The sequence below is a fragment of the Diceros bicornis genome, chromosome 6 (assembly GCF_020826845.1).
Source record: "Diceros bicornis minor isolate mBicDic1 chromosome 6, mDicBic1.mat.cur, whole genome shotgun sequence".
NCBI lineage: Eukaryota > Metazoa > Chordata > Mammalia > Perissodactyla > Rhinocerotidae > Diceros > Diceros bicornis.
This window is the reverse complement of record NC_080745.1, coordinates 59188884-59210756: the sequence shown is the minus strand read 5'-3', so window position 1 is coordinate 59210756 and position 21873 is coordinate 59188884. Positions and strand designations below refer to the sequence as shown.

Sequence of the window (21873 nt, the reverse complement as noted above, 5' to 3'; positions counted from 1 at the left end):
ACTTTCCTGAAATTAAAAAAAAAAAAAGAATCTATGGATCACAAGTGTCACCCATAATCAGGAAAAAAATCAAAGCAGAACGATCAACATGAAGGCATTCAGGTGAAGTTACTAAAATGTGAAGAATAAAGAATCATATGAGCATCCATGCAGAAAAGCAATACATGCTAGGGAGAAAATCAGACTGCCCGTATATACCCATTAATGCCAGAAGACATTGGAACAATGTCCTCCAATTTCTGAGAAAAAGAAAGTGTGACCCAAAACCTTTACATCCTGCCAAGCTGACCTTCAAAAACAAATGTAACAGATATTCTTAATCATGTACTTAGATTAGCCTCTCCTGGAAAAACTATCAGATGACAAAAATCTAGCCAATCGAGATGTGAATCAAAATAAAATACACAGGAGTGGAGAAGCCGTGATAAAAGGACTAATGATAAGTAGTGGGCCCATTTAAAAGTAGAATTAGGAATAAACAATTGTGGAAATTAGAAAGCAAAATGTGAATTTTATAAATACTGGTAATGGTAAGAAATACTAATGATAATAAATACCTTACAAAACAGAGGTGGAGATGTGAGAAGAAGTAAAAGCATTCTAATTGTTTCATGTTTCAAAGCAGGGAGTTAGTGTAAAGTCAACATATACAGTCTGAAAATATCAAATGTTTAAATGTTCAGCTATAGTTTTTCATAATTTCTCATAGTTCTTTGTTATTCATTTTAGAGGGCTCTTTAAGAACTAATATCCCTTGTGATAAAGACAGTTACCTGAAGTTCTGCAATTCCTTCTATTTCCAAAATGTTTCTTCTGCTAAATTCAAGTAAAAATTACATATATTTTAAGATAAATGGAATACTACTCAGCAATGAAAAAGAATGAATCACTGATATATATAACAACACAGACAAATCTCAAAACTATTACACTGCATGAAAAAAGGCAGCACGGAAGAGTATTTATTGTAGGAATGCCTTTATGTAAAATTTAGAAAATTCAAACTAATCTATAGTGACCAAGAGCATTTCAGTGGTTGCTTAGGGCTGGGAACAGAGAGAGGCATGGACTGCAAAGGGGCACGAGGAATCATTTGGGGTGATAGAAACATTCTGTATCTTGATTGTGGTGGTGGTTTCCCAGATGTATAAAACTAACAACTCATAGAATTGTACACAGTAAAAGGATGCAGTTTATTGTACACGTATTATACTTCAATAAAGTTGATTAAAAAAACATAATTCTGACTTAAAAAAATAGCTTAGATAGTATGATCCCATTTTTCTAAAATAGTTTCTCTCCATCCTGCCTGTATATAGTCACAGGGTGGCTGCAATGAAGTTCATCAAAGGTTAATGAAGTATCTGTTTCTGAGTGATAGGATTTGAAGTGATTTTTTTATATTTGTCTTTGAAACTGTTCCTACTGCTTGAATTTTTATGGTGGGTATGTATAATTTTTACAAAAATTGTTGTCATTAATTAAAAAATATAGAAGTATATAATATTCCATTTGTTTTCCTGAGGTTTGTGCTGAAAATATGATGTAGAGACAGGTGCAGCAGAGCAGGAGAGGAGGCCCCTGTCCCAGCCCCGTTCCATCTGGGTGCCCACTTGCTCACAGAAAGAGTCTATTTTTGTTCTCCCCCTACTATTAAAATGGCAATAAAAATATAAATTCTGTGTAGCACACGAAAATAGGCAGAAATGGCTCTAATTCATTCTGATTAGGGCTCTCAGGTGAGGTGAGGCCAGAGAAAGCACAGGCGGTTCTAGTCTTCGGGGTGGTACCCGCCACGCCCCTAAGGGAACATTGCCAACACGTTCCTGGCTCGCTCATGACCATACACGAGATATTAAATTTCTTCTTCATGCCTTCTTTTTATAAGATGGAGTTGGTAGGACAAAACATAAAATTTTCGTGACCTTCATAAAGAAGTGTCTTGAATAATAAATGGGTTCTGTTATTTATGCTGAGCAATTTATTTTGTCATTTCTACAGTACGTTATAGCATTAAAATTTACACTCTTACAAATTTGACTAACAAGGTTTTTCCATCTGTTCACAGGTTAAAGGGTTGTTTTCTGTCTGCTTAGAATCCAGGTAGTTTAATCCTCAAAGCAGTGACTCCAGCTCTGCTGCGATATAAGGACACTTGAGGTCAAAGCCTTATAATATGCAAACAAAATGTCTGAGTCATGCCCACAAACTGCCAAAATTGCTAGGTAAATCCTAAGAATTTCTCTTATTTAAAAAAAATAAACTTTTTTTAAATGTAAATATTTTCTTTATACAAAAAATAAATAAAAGAACTAGATTGTCTTCCAAAAATGTAAAAAGAACATCTGATGGCTAAAAATTTCAGTTTTTTCAGTGTTCAAGTGGCCTGCTCATAAAAAGCTCTGTAATTGCATTGCCTGGAGACGCTATTTACAGGCCTTAAAAGTCTGCAATTAACAGGTTGAATAGCATTGTAGACAAGTCCTCGCCAAGGTAGCATGGATTACCGAGATGCAATATTCCTTTTTAGAAAGAACAATACGTCTTTATAAAGCCATCAAAGCCACTTCAGACTGCAGAGTAAATAACATTTTAAAAAAATTAAGATGGAAAACCATAACTCTATTATAAACTCTCAAATCCCAGAAGGAAAAACATAAGAGACACCAGGAGCCTTCCAATGTTAAGCATTTCAATATTTAACTGTAGTTTTAAAATATATTTTCCTTTAGTAAGTAAATGTAAAATTAAATAATAAATTATATTTGACACTACTTGCCTTTAGTATCACATAATCAGTGGGATGTATAGAAAATTCTCACTCAAAAACATAAGATTGTCCCAACTGGTAAAACAAAGACTCATAACAAGTTGGATAATAACAATTTACTCTTATCTTCTTTCAAGTCTACTTCTTTTAATTTTCATAAAACAGATGTCATCATCATTGTTATGGTGTAAATCCGACTGCAGGGAAAAGTTCTGGCTATACATCAGAATTATTAAAGTTCTTATTAAAAATGCAGATTCCTGGGCCCAAACCCCAGAGAGCCCAGTCAGTTAAGTGTGAAATGAAGCCCAGGGTCTGTTTTTAACAGCCTGCCCACTCGCCCTGTGAAATCCATGTCCCTGATGCAGTTGGTCCGGGTCCCCGTGTCTGGGCACAGCCTCAATCACAGGCTATTAAAAACACTCAAGTATTTCTTTTTCTTTTTCCACTTTTCTGCCTGATCACTCTGCCTTACAAGTTTTCCCACTTAGCTTTTCATTACCTAGAAGAATGTAATGTTGTCTCTAAACTTGGACATGTTTCTGTGTAGCCTCTCCTCTGAGTCTTTAATAAAAGGATTATTCTAGAAACTGAGAAAAGCTCCACTCTCCAGAGGTCTTGTTTATCCTAATGAGCACATGTGATTCTAAACAAATTCTCTGTTATGACAAAATAGTGTTGTCCTCCATCTAACAATGACTCATTTTAATCACTTTTGGTTTGGAACTTTCTCAAGAGATTTTTTAAAAGTATAACTAGATTATATCCACAACTTTTCCAAAAGCCTATATACCCTCAAATAAAATCGATAGGGAAGAAGAATGACTACCTTCTATGGAATGTAAGCAGTACATGCTAAGTGAATTCAAGACCAAGCACAAGCCACTTCCTGCATAAAGCCATCCTGGATCCTAGCCCTCTGCTACCCTATGATCTGCCCACTTCTGAATGCAGCATCTCCCTCCAGAACTCTCCGAGCTTTACTTAGTGCTTCTCTGATGGCAGCTGTCCGATTCTGTCTTATATCCCAATTTCATGCCTACCTCCACTACCAAAGCTTGACTTTCTCAAAGATATGGACAATGCCTTATGGCGTGGGCCCCATGAATAAGAAAATCATTGGTTATGTAGCCTCCTTTCTCCTCTACATTCATACATACTTTAGGGTGCACAGAGCTCTCTCACATCCACCTTAAGTTTTTTCTTCTTTCTCCACAGACCCACAGAGATTCTATGACTTTCCACGGCTCTTTTCTCTATCTCAGCTACTTCCAACTTGCTTGTTCAAAATTATACTGTTTCAGTATAGCAGTTTCTCTCAATTGACTTCAATAAGGGTACACACTGTCAACCGCCATAACTCAAGGCCATCTCCTTCTAAGCATTTTCTGTGGGTTAGCACTTTGATCCAGAGCTTGTGAGCTGGCCTGGAGAGAGGCTCACGTACCTCATCCTGCAGTAGAGTCTTACTGTACTCCAGGTGGTGCCTCTCCAAAATGGAAGATCCATGAAGCCTTGCTAATGGAGATGTGGATCTAAGAGGAAAAGGATTTGCCATAATTTTAGCTGTTTAAAGATTACACATAAGTCCATACAATATAGAATCTTTACTATCTGAGGATTTTTCTCATTTATTCCCTCTCCTCCCTCTCCCCTAATGCCTGTGAAATGGTCAAAAGTCACATATTGGAAAAGATTTTTTAGGTTTAGAAGATGAGAATATGCTCTTTAAAAAAAAAAATCCTTAAAAAAATCCCTAATTTGTTGAATGCATAAAATGATTGAATTCTTTAAACTAGGAAGTTTGCTTCATGCCCTGCATCTAAAGTCTTTAAGTTCCCTGGAGCTTATGGTGGGGGGACTATGACTTACAGACCGTGTAGCAAACCTGTTGAAGCCCTATGTTTCTTTGCATAGAAAGCGTTTATTAAGAATTTCCGTGGGCCGGCCCTGTGGCTTGGCGGTTAAGTATGCGCGCTCCGCTGCTGGCGGCCAGGGTTCAGATCCCGGGCGTGCACCGAGGCACCACTTCTCCGGCCATGCTGAGGCCACGTCCCACATACAGCAACTAAAAGGATGTGCAGCTATGACATACAACTATCTACGGGGGCTTTGGGGGAAAAATAAATAAATAAAATTATAAAAAAAAAAAATAAAAAAGAATTTCCAGAAACCAAAATGAAAATGATGATAAAGTAACATTGCTTTCCTCCTCCAAGACAGGGACAGAAATTTAAACTTAAATTTTCCATTTGTTAAACATTAGGTCACAGCTTTATGAAAGTGGGGACCTCAGTCTTTGGCACCCTTTCTTCAGTTCTTCCTGTCTGAGGAAGGGGAAACAAAATTGAAAATAAGGTGAAAAGAAGAAAAGATGGAGAGAGGATGAGGCCGAAGGTCTACATAGATGTTGTGAAGACTTTGTTATGGAAATATGGAATAAATAATTTTAAGGAAGGAAGAAATCAGAAATATGGGTGGCAGCCTTAGCAGAGAAGTTTCCTTTTATTTCTTTACTTTAAGGAGGGGAGGAACATTGTCAGAAATATCGAGTTCACAGGGCGAGTGGGCAGGCTGGGGAGATCCTGGGCTTCATTTCACACTTACTGACTGGCCTTTCTGGGTTCAGGCCCAGGAATCTGCATTTTTAATAAGAACTTTAAGGAGGGGAGGAGTCATGAACAGGTCACTAAAAGGTCTGGTAAACCAAATACTCCAGTTAGGGAACAATTAGACTATGTTTGATCAATATTATAATTGATCATAATTTTAACACATATTCAAATATCAACTCTGTGTCAGCACTGGAGATTTTTAAAAAATGAATAAAGCTAAATCCAGTTTTGTCCTGATGCACAATTTTATAGATTTTAAATGAATATTGATGGAAATCATGACTATCTAATTTTCAGATGATAAAAAACTGAAAAAAATAATGAATCCATTGACTAACAGAGTGTGATTTAAAAGGCTATTTCTGTTAAGAGTGGAATAAAGAATCAAATTAAGAAGATGAAATTTAATTAGGATTAAATATAAAGTACTTCAGATCACGTCTGCATTATTGTGTCACACCCAAGACCTGCACTTAGGAATGACATAAAAACACTAGAGTGGGTACAGAGAAGAATAACAAACAAAATTATATGTATGGAAATTGTTATATAAGAAATAGTTAAAACAAGTTGGTGTGTTCAACCAGGAAAAGGGCAGGGGGTAATGATAACTCTCTTTAATATATGAAGGAATAGCCTATGGATGAAAAATTATACGCATCCTGGCAGCTCCAAAGACCTGAACTAGGACAAACAGAAGTTATAGGGAGACCAATTTCTGTTCAATAGCTTGAAGAACATGCAACCATTAGAATCATCTAAAAATAGAATGGCCTGCCTTGTGAGCAAGTGGATTCTCCACTATGGAAGATAATCGAATAGACTAGAGGACACAGGAGGGAATACGGTAGAGGAGAGGACTACACTGGATGGGGAGATGAGATAAATTCTACAATTCCTCAGATTTTTTTCTGATAATTGCATTTCTTCAGAGACAAGATGGAGGAGAGTAAAGGAGACTGAAAGACAGGAGAACTGAAAAACTAAATGAGAAAAAGGGGATGGAAGGAACAAAGAGATCTATAAACCTGTAAAAGAATGAAGCCATCACTACATGTTCCTGCTGTGCAGCTTACAGACAGAAATGGTGGTAGAAGGTCAGTATGCCCATCACTGATGAATGGAGGGACCCACACAGGCTCCAAATGCCAGGCCAAAGCAGAAGTCTGGGATGTGGCTGCATCCTTCCTGGGATGTGGAGGTGAGATGCCACATCCAACTCGGCTACTTCTTTTAGTCTAAGGCAAGGTGGACTTCACGTTTTTGAGCTTGTTTCTCCATCAGTAAAAGCAGGGGATAATAGTTCCTCCCATGTGGGAGTGCTGTGAGGATTAAATGAAGTGATGGGTACCAAGTTCTTAGCCTGGTCTTTAGCACACAATAGATGCTCAATAAATGTTAGTTCCTTTGGAACTGAATTGGCTAATGCACTACTGATTAGGAGGGAGGAAGAGAACTCAACGACTGTCAGGAGACTTGTGTTCAAGAGTGCAGAATGGCCAGCATGGGCTGGAACCTCCCAAGACAAAGACGTCCCTTGCCCAAAGCCAGAGTGGAGATCCTCTTCAAGACAAAGTCTGGCAGATAGAGTTGCTGAAGGTGAGAATCCACTGCTCACAAAGCTCTTTTCATTCATTGAATAAATTTTTCTTGAGCACCTACTACGTAGTATCATGTATATGATTTCATTTGATTCTCACAACAGTCTTTCAGAGGCTGATATTGTAGCCAATTTACAGTCAAGAAACTGAATCTCAAATAGACTAAGTGATTTTCCCAAGATCCCTTAACCGGGAAGTAGTTGGACCCCACAAACCCAGACTCTAGAAGCTCAATCTCTCTAAAACCCCTCACTACCTCCAGAGAGGGGTAGGTTGTGTGACAGAGATGAGGATAGAGTGTGGCTAAGGCAGACAGAGCATCTTAAAAACCATTATCAGGCAGCTAGGCTGGCCATGAGCATTGCTGATGAATTTTGAAGACCGCCAATGACATAATAACAGTAATGATAATAATGCCTAATATTTGTTAACTGCCAAGAGCCTACCATGAGCAGAGTACCTTATATGCATGACCTCATTTAATCTATACAATGACCTTGCCTGTTAGATACCGTTACTATAATTCTTATTTTCCAGATGAGGAAATCGAAGCTTAGATAGTTTAAATAACTTGTGAACCCAGCAAACTCAAATCTGTCTGAGCTGAGAGCCTGCACCCTTATTATTACCCTTTCTTGGGACAAGAGAGGAAGATGGCAGCGATATTAAGATGCAGGGCCGGCTCAAGGAGCGTTTCACAGAAGCAAAAGGACCAGGGGCATGAGAGGTGGTGAGCCCAGGAAGAAATGTTCTCTAGCTTGAGCTAGGTGGCGTTCCCCAGGTATGTACAAGTGTCAGCCTAAGATCAATGCACTTTAGTGCACGAAGTCAATACTCTGATTAAACAAAGTTGACAGCAGGAGTGAAAGCATTCACCAATAAGGCAGGGGCACATTTGGAGACGGAAACAGAAGGGAAAGGCAAGCAGCCAGAGAGAAAGGGAGAACATTATGAGGGCTGAAGCTCAGAAGGCACAGAACACCGCCCTGTGATTCCTCAACGTGACTAAGAGGAACCGGTTGGGCTAAGGAACAGGGAAAAATTTCCTTCACCCCCCCAGGCGCTTTCAAACATCACCAGTACATGTCACTGTTGTTGCATGTGTTCACTTACTTCATCTGATACAAATTATTGGTGCCTCTGTGGTCAATGTCATGGCAGAAAGCAGCAGCGAGCATGGCGAAAGCTTCAAGATCCGTGTAGTACTTCTTTAGTCTTCCTGTCTAAAAATACATATGTATATTTACTTGGATTAACACACCTCCGCAACACGTGCAGAGGGGCCTGCCTGCAATGGAGAAGGGGACCTGCTGTGTGTTCAGAGCAAGTTGGGTTTATTTCTTGTGGACATTGTAACTCATTCGGGCAATTACAAAACCCAGCAGGTAACTGAGTTTTCCTTTAAGGAGGTAAGTATTCGAATGTCAGAGTGACAATCCAGCCAGGTGCTGGGTACCCATGTCCCCTGGCATCGTCTACAGGGGAGTTTGGGGTGTATGGATTGTGGCCATGAATTCCAAAATTACTATCCAAAATGGTGGACCGGATCTATCTCTCACCAGGCTCAAGAGGGGCCTGCACAGGTTTACGGTGAGCGACAGCGCTCTGTACCCACCATCAGCAGGGTAAACATGGTCTGCCCCACGTTGAAGCCGTGCCGCCAGTTGTGGTAAGTGACGGACCGGTACCCTTTCCTCACGGTGTACATCCACCTGGTCAGGACCTGTCCCCAGAAGAAGACAACACCCGTCAGACTTTGGAATAGAATTCTAAAGGTCAGAAGGTCTGTGACAATCTTATCTGAAAAGATAGGTTGTCTTGTTTACAGGGTTTAAGCTGATGTATTTACAAAGTTAATAATAATGTAATATCCAAACTGAGGTTAAATCTTTTGAGCCACAGGAACCACGAGTCAAGTCAGCAACAGGATCTCACAGTATTTTAAATTAGATACCATCTGACCTCTACGGGTACTTTGAATTTCTCCACCACATTTATTTCAAAAAACAGTCGCAGTCCACACTTAATCAGCCCATGCTCCGTAATGGGGAAGTCGCTGAAGCGGAATTCATACAGGTCGACTGCTTTTGGGTCCGGCAAGTCCTCTTTCTGTTGAAACAAGGATGAACTGTTTCAGATTACATGCATCTTTTTTCCCTTTAGTCGCACATATCCAGCACTGGGCGTAAAACAAAATGACAATGAAAGGATAACATGTGCCCTTCACTGAGCCTCCAAGTGCCTGGCACCGGCTTCTGCAGTTTACATGTATTATCCTCACAACAAACCTGCACAGTTATCCCGTTTCCAGATGGTGAAACTGAGACTCAGCTATATTACAAAATTTTCTAAGTGACGGAATTCAATTCCCAATCCAGCTCCAATGGGTATTTTCTTTCTTTGATGCAAAATAAAATGTTTAGTTGCAGCAGCCTTACCCATTTTCAATACTCAACTTCTCTATTTTCCTATTTGAGAAATATTCCCTCAACAGTAAATAATGGCTTACTTCAATCTATCGTATTTTCTTTACGTGCTCAGTGGCGCTTTCCCACTAGACTGTGAGCTGACAGGGGTGGGATCGTGTCTGTCTTGTTTGCTGGGGTATCCCCCCTGCAGGGCCTGGCCCGTGGAGGTGCTAGGTAAACTTTGTTGGATGAATGAATGAACGAATGAATGCAGTGTATTGGTACAATTGCAGACATCTCATTTAACCCACAGCTTGTTAGGATATAGGACTATGTGAAAAAACAGTGAACTAGGTACGTGAGTATTGACATGGTTTGGGTAATAAAAATATGGATCTTGACCTTAAGGAACTGAACTTATTGAAACGGTTATACATACAATACAGACCAGTGAAAGTGAGAGCTGAGAATACTCACAGAGCATGGTGTAAGTGCCCACAACTGTGGGGGAAGTTGAAGGCAGGCTGGGGGGAATTAAAGGAGGAGAGATTCTGGAAGGGGGTGCATTCAGCTGATTTGGTAGGAGGCAGGGAGGAGAGAAGAGTAGATCCCGTGGGAGGAGAGAAAGCTCCCGGATGCAGGCGTTAGCAAGGACTAGACATCTGGACTATTGACCAGATGAGCAATTCAGTTCAATAGGTATTTACTGAGCCCATTGTATGTGCTCACCCATGTGCTGTGGTCACTTCCCTCAGTAAGTTTAAAGTTTCCCAGGGGACGGCTCACACTCTATTTACACAAATTTCAACACCAAATGGTATATGGCCGTTTTAAGTAAAATTATGGTTTCTGGTCCCCTAACCCCTGAGTCCTGGCTGGCCCCATCACACCCTTGCCCTCCTCTCCACTCCCTGGGTCTCCCTTCTCACCAATGCTACTCTCAGACCGTCACTTTAGGCAGAGATTTTTTTTCCTGCAAAGCAATGGCTTGGAGTCAGGAGACTAGTGTTCAGTTCCGGGTTTGGATTAGCTGCATCTCCCAGACTGAACAAGCCTCAGTATTCTCATCTGTGAAATGGGAATAATAGTAATAACATTTTTGTCTTTATTGTTTTAGTTAAAAAGCAATTCCGATTTTACTTGTATGTCTCAAAGAAAATTAGAGGGGATTCAACTCATGGCCCATAGTAATACTTCACAAAACTCCTTTCTCCATTTCTCATAGGACCCTCCTATGCCCTTTGCTACTCCTTCTTATCACTTTCTTTTTCTCTCCAAATCCTACCAGATTTCTTGCCCATATAGGCTCTTCTTTTTCACTTATTCATTTTATTATTTATTGATTCAACAAACATTTATTGATTCCCATCTGTGTTCTAATCATTATGGGTAAAGCAATGAATAAAGCAGACATTGTCAGTGCCCCTGAAACGTACATTTTCATGGGGAGAGACAGACAATAAGCACGTCTTTTAAAAATCAAAGTAAGAGAAGAGAGTTATGAGGTGCAAGGGGGTGCCACATAGCCTCTCGTCTCTGCCCTATGGTTCTCAGAGTGTGATGCAAAGATAAAATGTGAAAGTGCTTTTTAATGCATTGCAGGGTCAGTCACACTAAAGTGTAAATGTGCATTTTAGCAGGAAACAAAGTAAGGAGTTCTCAGAATTATGATTCCCAGAGGCCCCATCTGCAGTTACAGGAGAACCAATAAAATAATACTTTAATACTAAAATCACGGGTTTTGAAGAACAGCTGTTTTTCAGTCTGTGATACAGAGCGGTTGATAAAAATAAAGGCGTTTGATTGATCTGGTAGGTCGGGACTCTGGTGCCCAAGGCTGATTTTTCTCCTCTTTGCAGGAATTGCATTACATACAACTGGGGTGTAATGGGTGGAGGAGGGAGCTGCTGCCATCCCCCTTGGCCATCAAGTGGCCCCACTGGCCTCCTGCCTCAAGGCTGGCTTGCTCCATCTGCTCCCAGAAGGATCACCCTGAACATCTGATCAGGTCACTTCCCGGGTCCTAGCGTGCCACGCTGTCTTGGTCTTGTCCCGCCTCCCTGCCAGGCCTCACAGGCTGCTCCTCTCCTCTGCTCACCGGGGCTCTGGCCACACCCAGCTGTCATCAGTTTCCTGAGACAACGTGCGACCTTGTGTCTCCAGGCCCTGGTCTGTACTGTCTTGCTTCCCTTCTCATCTCCAGGCATCTCCAAGCCCCCATCATCAACCTGCCCAGTTGACTCCTTCTTTCCCTTCAAGCCTCAGGGCCACGGCTATCATCTCGTATTGTATCAGGCCCTTGGCCTCCCCTGGGCACTTAGTGGTCATGCTCTGTGAGCTCGTCCTTGTAGGGCAGTGTCATTGCTTATATTTTTGTCTCCCTAATAAACTGGGGCTTCTTGAACCACATAAGAACCAGACCATACTATCTTTTGCCCTCAGGACCTAGGCTTCCTTGTATTATAGTACATCTCAATAATTACCTAATGCATGAAAAAAAATGAATAAAGGATGAGTGAGTGAGGTACTTCTCTGGGAAGTCCTCTCCAGATCATCTATCTATGAGTGACCTAAATGTCCTGGATAGCAGGAGAAAGGTAGGAGGAGGACTTGCCTCACTTCCTCTGCCTGAGTCCGTGCACTGCTACCTCGGTCCTTCCCTGTGACATGTGCCTGCTGTTTCACCTAGAAAAGAGGACGGGCCTCCTCTGAACCTAGACTTAAAGTGCACACCTGGAGAAAGAATCCTGGTAAATGGAGATGCACAAATAATTATGTAGCTGGGAAATTATGCCAAGATAATTTTGGAGAACACTTCTGAAATATTTATTTGTCTCTTGCAGCAATTATTGGGGATGAGCCTAGAGCAGATGTTACATTCAAAATAGGCTATCTTTTAGCAAAGCTACTGGTTCTTTGTCCATTTTATTGCTTTTCCAACATAAAGTCCTTTCTCCTCTAAATAGAGAACTAGAGAATTTCCTAAGTGTCATGGATGTCAATTAAAGATTTTTTTTTAAAAGAAGATGCATGTAAAACATGCAGAAGAAGCATTGTCTTCCAGGCCAAGTGTGAGAGGAAAGTGCTCAGAGGTGAAGCCAAGGAGAGTAGGAGAAGGCGGAAGAGACTGAGGTGACATGAAAATATGCACGGTGGGAATGGGACCCTCAAGAAAGGGTCAAAGGCCAATGGCTCTGTGGTAGCAGAACCAAGGGATAGGATGGGAGGACAGAGTTCATAAAAGATGGGAAGAGGGAAGGTGAGATATTCAGTGTATCTTAGCTTAGAAAGACTTACATCACAGATTGGAAAGGGGCGGTGGAAAACAGGATGAGATAGTTAGTGAGGGAAATAAATGTGATATTATTTCAATTTCAAGCAGATTGAATTCAAGCCTCTGAAATTCAAGGTCTAGGGGCCTTGGTAAATATCCCAGGCTTTCAGTTGGAATTCCAGAAGGGCCACACTCTAGAAATAAGGGCTCTATCCTAGTAGCAAGGACCAAACTGAAATAGACCTCCCTAACAAAATCTAAAGCCAACTCCATTCACCTGTCAGAATAAAGTCAAACTCTCTTTGCAGAAAGATAATATCACCCAGAGCCCCTCCAGGTTTTTATCCACAATGTCTGGTTCTCAATGAAAAAAAATATGAACTATGTTTTAAAATGATTAAATGACTGAAACCCAAGAGTAAAAATAGACAGTAGAAGCAGACCTATAGGTGATTCAGGTATTGAGATCGAGAACTTAAAATAATTATGGTCAATAAATTCAGGAAAATAGAGGGGAAGATAGATAAAATGATGAAAAGTTTTAACGTAGAGTTGGAATCTTTAAAAAAATGAATTGTACATTCTAGAACTGAAAAAGATAATCTCTGAAATTAAGAAATCTATTGGATGGGATTAACAGTAAACTGTAGAAAACGGGTTTGTGTGAGTTTAACACTAGACACAACAAAATATAGAATTAATGAACTGGAAAAGAAGTTAATTTCAACCAGAAATAGTAGGGGTGGCCTAATAACAATAGGAAAAAGCTGAAGTCCTCCAGGCTCCCAGAGAGAAGCTAGAGATGACAGATGGTAATTGTGACTTCTAGAAGGGTCTATGTTCTACTGTAATCCTGACATGTCTTCTGGGCTGGCCATGGTGTAATCTAGAGCTGTTAAAATAAACCAGGCCATGCTATCTCTGGAGTCTGTGCCTGAAGTCCCTTATGCCATAGTCTAGTTTAGCCGTGATTCTAAATTATCTGTGTGGACTGGACTGTAGGAGACAAAGAGGAAGAAAAGCAGGGAGCTAGAAGATGACTCTTTAGAAGAAATCCCCTTTCTTTTTAGCCTTGAAAGGTACAAGGATGAGGAAACTCAACATTTGCTTGAAAAATGGGAAAATATGTCCTAATATATCTTATTAAAAAGGCATTAAGGATAGAAGTAAAACACTTACCAAAATTGTGACAAGTTGTTTTTCTTCACAGTCTTCAATTACATCTATATTTAACTTCTCTTTATATTTCTAGAATGCAAAAGCAATTGAGTGAAGGTACTACAAAGAAGATTTCTGTCTGATTCCTCTAATCTTAAAATCAGTTAAAATATATTTAAAATAGGCTGTAATGAGTTACATGACAAAGATACATTCTGGATACAAAAAAGACCTAAAGCACCTAATTCTGAAGAGTTTTCTCCAAGAAATAATCTCTTATAAAAAACATCATTTGGGGGAATTTCTCTGTTCCTCAAAAATGTATCAGTAGCTGTCTTAAAAAAAAAAAAGAGAGATGTGGGTTGTTTGTATGTAGGTAGGAAAGAAAAAGAAAAATGAGTAGCTGACATCTGTTTTTTATTAGTTTATAGCAATTTCCCTTTATTCTCCCTAGACCTTCTCATCTTCAACATCACAAACTCTCAAACCAAATTCTCTTAATTCACAAATCACCCAGCAAAGTCAAAAACAAAGAAACCACCCCAGCAAAACTATACCTATGCATACACTCTAAAGGCTAGGGAAATAAAAGGAGTAGAAATAGTGGGTGTATGATATTTGCACTTCATTTAGCGAAAATTAGAACACTGTGAGCAAATATCTACTTGCTCTCCCATCATCCGTGATGTTAGTCTTGGTCAAGTTTGGCCAATGAGAATTTTAGTGAATATAATGTGAGTAAAGACTTAAAATGTGCTTGCACAGTTGGGTTTGCTCTCTTATACTCCTGTCATTATCATGAGAAGAACATCTATAAGGTAGCTACTGGTCCAGAAGGATGAGAGATGCATAGAGCAAACCAAACTCACAGCTTGGAGCCAAACTCAACCAAGATAAATCGAAGCCTGGTCAACCCACAAATGCACGAGTGAGAAAAGATGCTTATTGTTACATACCATTGAGATGTTATGTTTGTTATGCAGTATTATATAGAAATAGCTGACTGATACATTTCCCTTCCTGAAAATATTTTTTTTGCTTGTTAACACACTTGAATCTAGATGTCACTACTCCAGCTCCTATAGACCCAGGAGCTGTTTTTTAACAAAGTGATATTCCAACCAAGCAGCCTGGAAGTCCCATAAGGCTCTGTGTACACTGGGCCACCCAAGTCTTCCCCCTAGTCCTCCTTTTTTGTCTCCCCTTCCTTAGACCAGGACCAAACCTATTCCCATTTGTCAGATCTCTGAATAATTAGACAAATTCCAGAATCCATGGTTAGATACTACCTAATGTCCAGTAGGACTGAATTACCCACTTACCAAAATAGACTTGATTTCATCAGGAGTAGCTTTGGTTTGGCTCATGAGCATTTCCTGAGCGATGTCCTTTCTGTTCTCTAGCTTATTCATTTTCTCATAAGTGTCAGTATTTAAAAGAGACCATCCAAGAAATTGTGTGAGAGTCTGAAATGGATAAAACGTAATTCAATTCTCTGAAATTAGAGGAAAATTAATTTGGAGGCAACAACCTGCTTGTTTTCCTATCAATCTCCCTTCCACCATTAACAACCCAGTTCTTTGTTTTAATCTAAGAAAAATCATACTAATAATCAGCCCCAGACAATAAAATTGGCTAAGCCCTTGCTTGTCAAAGTGTACCATGCACCATGAAAACTTTATTAGAGGAGAGAATTACAAAAATCCAGTAGAATAAAGCATGACCTGATAATCAGAGAGAGGACTGGGGATGATAACAAAAAGGAGAGGGAATAGAAGAGGGAGTGGGGAGAAAAGAGATAGAAATAGTCTTTCCCAATTTCCTAGTATCGTAAAGAATTTTGATTAAGCCAAAAGTTCATACTTTGGTAGAAAATGTTGCAGTTTAAAGAAATCAGGAAATAGAAATGATACAATAACAACATATTGACTGCAACCATGTGTGACTCATATCTTAATTGCCCTTCCAAAATATCATTCCAGAACAACAAATAATTATGCATCCTCTATTATTTCATGAATTTCATTTACCTCCATTATTTCATAATTGCACTTACCTCAGTAATGTGTTCATCGTACTCATCAAAAGGTTTTCCATCCTTCCTGTTATAAAATGTGGCCACTCCCACGATGTCTTCTTTCTTGTTGACGATAGGCAGGGACAAGACGTTTTTAATGACCCAACCAGTTTCATCTACAGGTCCTTTCTACAAACAATAAAGACACTTAGGGTTATTTTTTTAACTTTTTATTTTGAAATAATTGTAGATTCACAGGATGTTGCAAAAGAAATCTGCAGAGTGGTCCCACGTACCCTTCACCCAGTTTCCCCAATGGTAACATCTTGTAACTACAGTACACTATCCAAACCAGGAACTAGACATTAGTACAAGCCACAGAGCTTATTCTAATTTCATTAGATTTATATATATTTATTTGTGCATGCGTGTGTGTGCTGCTATGCAAATTCATCACACATAGATATATGCAACTTCCATTAGAATCGAGATACAGAACTAATCCATCACCACAAGGCTCCCTTGCACTTCCCCCTTATAGCCACACCCTCCACTTGGGTTATTTTTAATTTAAAGAAAGAATAATCTTTGGATGTTAGATGCACAATTCCTACGTTGTGTCAGAACATGGCTAAGACCATAAAAGTGTTCTAGTATATGCGATTAAGTGTACTAGAACAAAGTGTCTGTATTGTGACAACCCTAACCTCTTCTCTTTGTCCCTCCAGCCCTAGGGATGGGAAGCACTTACCTCTGTTACCTCAGTGTTCCCTGTTCACTTTTTCTGTCCTCCAACACCAGTTTAGCTAATTCCTTATGTGAAATTCTCTCTGTTGAAATACCTAATGTGGTTTCTGTTTTCCTGACTGATCCATCAAAATAGTTTTTTGTTCTGTGATGAGGCAAGTTTAGTAAACATCTGTCAAGTCCCTATGACGTGCCAAGACCTGGGCTAGCTGCTGGGGGTACAAAGATGAATAAATCAGAGGCCCTGAGCTCAAGATGATAAGTGAGGGATGCAGACACAGAAGTTTAGCAGTGTTTCTCAATGTGTGGCCCAAGGACCACGTGCAAGAGATTTTTTTTTTTTTTAGCTTGTTCCGTAATCTCCGGGCACGTATCATAAATAAGTTCCACAGGTAATTCTGATGCCCTCTGAAGTCTGAGAACCATGGTGTGGCACCTGCACAGTTTGCAGCAAGGCAAAGGCAGCAGAGCACTTAACATACTACATTATTCCTTCTTCAGCCTGCCCTTGGCTTATTCAGTCATCTCAGAAGCCCAGGTTAAGTCTCGCCTCTCCCATGAAGCCTTCTCTAACTTTTTTCATCCATATGGAACTTCTCTTTTTCAGAATTCCAACAGCAGTTATAGCCTGGACCATACAATTTAGCATTTAGATATTTTCCAAATGTTTCAGAATTGTTGATTTTTGTCTCCGAGGCTATTTTCTAACCTTACCAAAGAGCTGTTCCACAAACTGTTGAATTCCATGTAAGTGATGGGACGGTCCTGGGCATATGACAGGTGCTCAATAAATAATTGCTTATTAGTTGAAGATCTTATCTTTATACTTGGAATGAAAAGCAGAGAAACCAAACCTCAATTTATGTGTCCTAATTTTCAAAGCTTTAGGGAAAAAAAGCAGTGCACAGTGGTTCTCAAAGTCTTCATCCTTGGAAAATACTGTGAAATATTTATATACTTATACCCTCACATGGACTAGGGACAAAATCAATAACAGAAAATATATTATCTGTGTGCAAAATAACTTCACAACCATAAGCACATATGTATATTTTTAAAAGCTTCCAAAACAAGCTTTACTGACCTCTGACTTTCAGAACTGTAAGATAACACATTTGTGTTGTTTTAAGCTACTGAGTGGTAATTTATTACAGCAGCAATAGGAAACTAATACACCATGATCCCAAGGAACATAGTTTGAGACCCACTGCCTTTGCAAGTCTGCTCTGACTGTAGTTCTCTTTGGGTCATTGGTTTTTCCATTAAACTTGTCAGGTGCAAAAGGGACTAGGGAGAGTAGAGGCGAGGCATGAGCAGGTGCAGGGAGAATGGGAAGGCAGAGCAGGGTGGAGGCTTGGGGAGGGCAGCCGCCCTCTCCTGAGTCTGCTCTTTGGAATAATCCACAGGAGCGATGCCTGTGGGAAAATGGGGAGGGAGCCTGAGGAGGCCTACAGCACCATCAAGATGCAATTCTGACCCAGGACTAAGGAGTTGGGTGGAAGCCTCTTAGATAGCAGTGCCGTTCTAGAAGAGTCTGCTGGGGATTCCTAGGGCAACGTGGCTGTCAGAGGAGTCTGGCCTGCTTTAGCATCCCTGCCACACTCAGCCAGTGGCTGCGAGTGGCCCATGGGAAGCCCAGCCTCAGTGCAAATGTCACAGTGGATTTCTGATCCCAGCAGCCATTGGATGGTTATCCTTCCCACAGTCGGAGACCTGAGAAGATATTTTCATGGGCACCACATTGATGTTTCTTGGAAAGCTGGGAAATTCCTACGAGCTGGAGGTTAACCCCTAGCCTCCTCTCTGCCAGGGCCATCAGAGCATTTGTGTGGCTGCTCCTGTGGTAGCCACAGCATGGCACGAGAGAAAGTACAGGCCCTGAAACCTCAGAGTGCAGTCCTGGTTCTCCTGGGCCAGCGCCCTCCCCTCCCTGTTTAGACAACGACTGCTTAAGGTTTGGACACTTTAGAAAGTCCTCGTCCCCTTTTTCCTGCTTGTACATTCTTTCCTGGCACCCAATTGCCATAATATAGGAGTCAGGGCGGGGCACAGTGTGGTCATGATTAAGCTTTGGCTGTAAGGAGGAAGGAGCTGGAGCAAAGGCACCATATGGTGTTTGTGCGTTTTCCATGTCAGTGAGCAGAGGGATGAGCAGGGAGATCAGAGGGAAACCTTCCACATAACTAAGGAAGTGTGCACAGGTTTCCCCAGGTCTGGTTTGCTTCTGATGCTGAGAAGGCGCCCCTCACCCCCAAGGAGGCTGGCTTCTCCATCCATGCATAGCTGAGGCTCTGTGTGTGTGTCTGTGAGTGAGAGCCAGGAAGACAGACACTCGCGGTCCCCACTGGGAGGGCAGTCTCTAATCCTGACCAGGACTAGGCTCTAACTGGATGTTCCTTAAACGTAGAATACAGAACAAGTGCCAGAAGGCAGAAAAGGAGAGGCTGCAGAGCCAAATGCCAGTTTATCCCCGATGGTCAGGTGGGGAGGGGGTGGCAGAGGTGACAGATGGGGAGGGGAGTGGCAGAGGTGACAGGTGGGGGGACAGAGGTAACAAGTGGGGAGGGATGGCAGAGGTGACAGGTAGGGAGGGGAGTGGCAGAAGGGACAGGTGGGGAAGGGGGATCTCTGGATCTTAGAGGAGGAGGGATAAGACCCAGAGCCTTGACAGCAGGCGAGGCCCCCAAGCACCCAATAATAAGTTTCTCTTTTCCTGATGACAGTTGGAATACGCTGCAGGAAAGGGCTGCGAGAAAACCCCCCAAAGGGCTGAATTCGGGTGCCAATGATTCATGCAGAAAATATTTATTGAGCACCTGTGATGTGCCAGGCATGTTTCTAGCACTAGACGACCAGGAGCAGGGGAGAATGGAGAAGAGCAGGGCCCCCTGCACGCCGGGGAGACAAACACCCTGTCTCCTCTCTCACTCCCCTCTTTTCCTCCTGCCTCTTCTCCCTTCACTGAAGAATCTGCTACTCAGCCACTGGCCCAGCCAGGGGGAGGGGGACATAAGCCCCGTGTGTGCCTCCTGGCCACACCGGAGCATAAGGCGGACTCTGGGGACGGGCGGTGGGGGCGACAGTGCTGTTCCCCTCCTCCCCTGCACTGAGCCGTGAGGCCTGGCAGAGGGCGAGGTTACCTGAAAAGTGAAGTATTCATCTGCAGGGGCATTCAGCATGTTACAGATCTGTAAAGCAAGAAGAGACGGAAGTCCTGAAACATCGTGTGGTACAGCCATTCAACCCACAAAGCAGAACAAGAAAGAACGCATCAGGTGTGAAGGCTTCTTGCCTAGCTCTTGACTGCTCGCAAGCAAATTATTCACACTGGACCTCGGCTAGGCCAAATTTGCTAACATTTCGAAGTTAGCTTCTCTTCTAATTAAGTCATTGGTCGCCATTTAGCACCATCTATCTCTGCTCCTCCCTACTCTCCCAAGCTCTAAGGATTCTCCTTCCAAATTCAATGCAACTAGCTGTTTAGGCCAAGGAGAGGAAACAGCTGAGCAGAAAGGCCGTTCTGTTGGGGCAGGTGTGGCTGCTATGCTGGGAAGGCTGTATTTTCTTTCTCTTTTTTTTTTCTGATGTGGGATCCCTGTTGGAAGAAAGTGGCTAGGGAGCAGGAGGAAACAACCTTTTAGGTATGCCAAAGTAAATATTCACTATGAGCCATCACTTTAAGTACTGAATTCAGAGACTATTGCTCACATCCATAAGGACAAGAAAGCATTCCAGGTTGGGCCATTTTTAATTATCTGAACATCAGGTCATATCCACAAATGGGTCTTAATAAGAGACTATATCTTTCTTCCCACCAAAATTATATTGGATTCTTAAAATCATAGCATTTTAAAGCTGGAAGAGACATTAGTAATTAAGTTCAAGTTTTCCTTTTGTGTGTGTGTGTTTGTGAGGAAGATTAGCCCTGAGCTAACATCCAATGCCAAACCTCCTCCTTTTTGCTGCAGAAGACCAGCCCTGGGTTAACATCCGTGCCCATCTTCCTCTACTTCATATGGGACGCCACCACAGCATGTTTTGATAAGCAATGCGTCAGTGCACTCCTGGGATCCGAACCTGAGAACCCTAGGCCGCCGAAGCAGAGCGCGCTCACTTAACTGCTACACCACCAGGCCTGCCCCAAGCTTTTCCTTTTAAAGATGAGTAAATAGAAGCCCAAAGAGATTAAGTGATTTTGTTCAAAATCATGGAATGAAATCAGAAATGGGTTCTCCAGTGAGGGTGCTGGTGGAATCAGCTCTCCTGGTGAGGGGTTGGGGAAAGCCCTGATTTGTATCATTTGCCAATTTCTGTGGTATAAATACTCCCACCATGGGGGATTTCAAGCTTCCAAAAATGGAACAACTTGTTCTCAAAATTCCTGAAAAATCTAACAATTTAGATTTTGAAGGTAGGTAAGAGCGGGCTTCTACACCCTCTGCACTAACCCCGCCAGCCCCTCAGGCCCAAGGTAATTACTTTCTGAGGGTGGTTGAGCCATGTCAGCTATTTTGGGGCTACTCTTGCAAAGTAAATGTGAAAATCCTTCAAAGTTTTTATTAGCATATACAGCCTACGAATTTAAGAACTTCTGTACCATTCATTAATTTTATGATCTAATTTGAATGAATAACATGAATTGATTGGCTGAGCATCCTTCAGGTGTGTTTTAAAGAGGCAAAAAGCTGTTTAGTCCTCTTTTCTCACCTTCCCATCAACAGTATCTGTTTTAGCCCACACTTTCAGGCCTCTGGAGAACATCTACAGCTGGGTCAAGGTCTTAGAGGCCAAGCTTTTAACTCAAGATCCAGAAATCCTTTCCACCCTCCCTACCTCCCTCCATCTCTCTCTTTTTCTCTCTCTTTCTTGAATTTACATGTCATCTTGATTCCAGCTTAGTTTGATCCTGTATTCAATGCCTCCAATTCAAGAAATATACCGAATTTTTGCTTTTAATGTCTAAATGTTTTCAGCTATCAGAAATCACTAAATTGAAGTCTGTTGTTTCCCCGTTCAAAGCTGGGATTTACTTAAAAAAATTTTTTTTTAGTTGAGATATAACTGACATATAACATTATATTTGTTTCAGGTGTACAACATAATGATTCGGTATTTTTAAATATTGTGAAATGATCTAGTTAACATCCATCAGGATTTACTTCTTTAATGAGAACTCTGTGTGAGAGAGTCCCCTAAGTCCAGTGAGATCCAGCTGAAGTATTTCTGGGTTTGTGAGAAAATCACCCAGGGAAAAGTTTTAAAAAGCTAAAAGGGAAAGTTTTC

General features: G+C 41.2%; 1 protein-coding gene across 2 annotated transcripts in view; it reads right to left on the bottom strand.

Moving 5' to 3' along the window:
* PDE6C (phosphodiesterase 6C) overlaps nt 1-21873 on the bottom strand; it is a 51005-nt gene that overhangs the window by 13640 nt on the left and 15492 nt on the right. For both annotated transcript variants that reach the window (XM_058543559.1, XM_058543560.1), the window contains 8 exons: nt 19731-19778; nt 15883-16032; nt 15149-15292; nt 13848-13916; nt 8949-9095; nt 8602-8709; nt 8100-8209; nt 4218-4305 (listed from right to left, as the gene is read on the bottom strand). In XM_058543559.1, coding sequence (XP_058399542.1) covers nt 4218-4305; nt 8100-8209; nt 8602-8709; nt 8949-9095; nt 13848-13916; nt 15149-15292; nt 15883-16032; nt 19731-19778 — 864 coding nt within the window. The remainder of the gene's footprint in view (nt 1-4217; nt 4306-8099; nt 8210-8601; nt 8710-8948; nt 9096-13847; nt 13917-15148; nt 15293-15882; nt 16033-19730; nt 19779-21873) is intronic.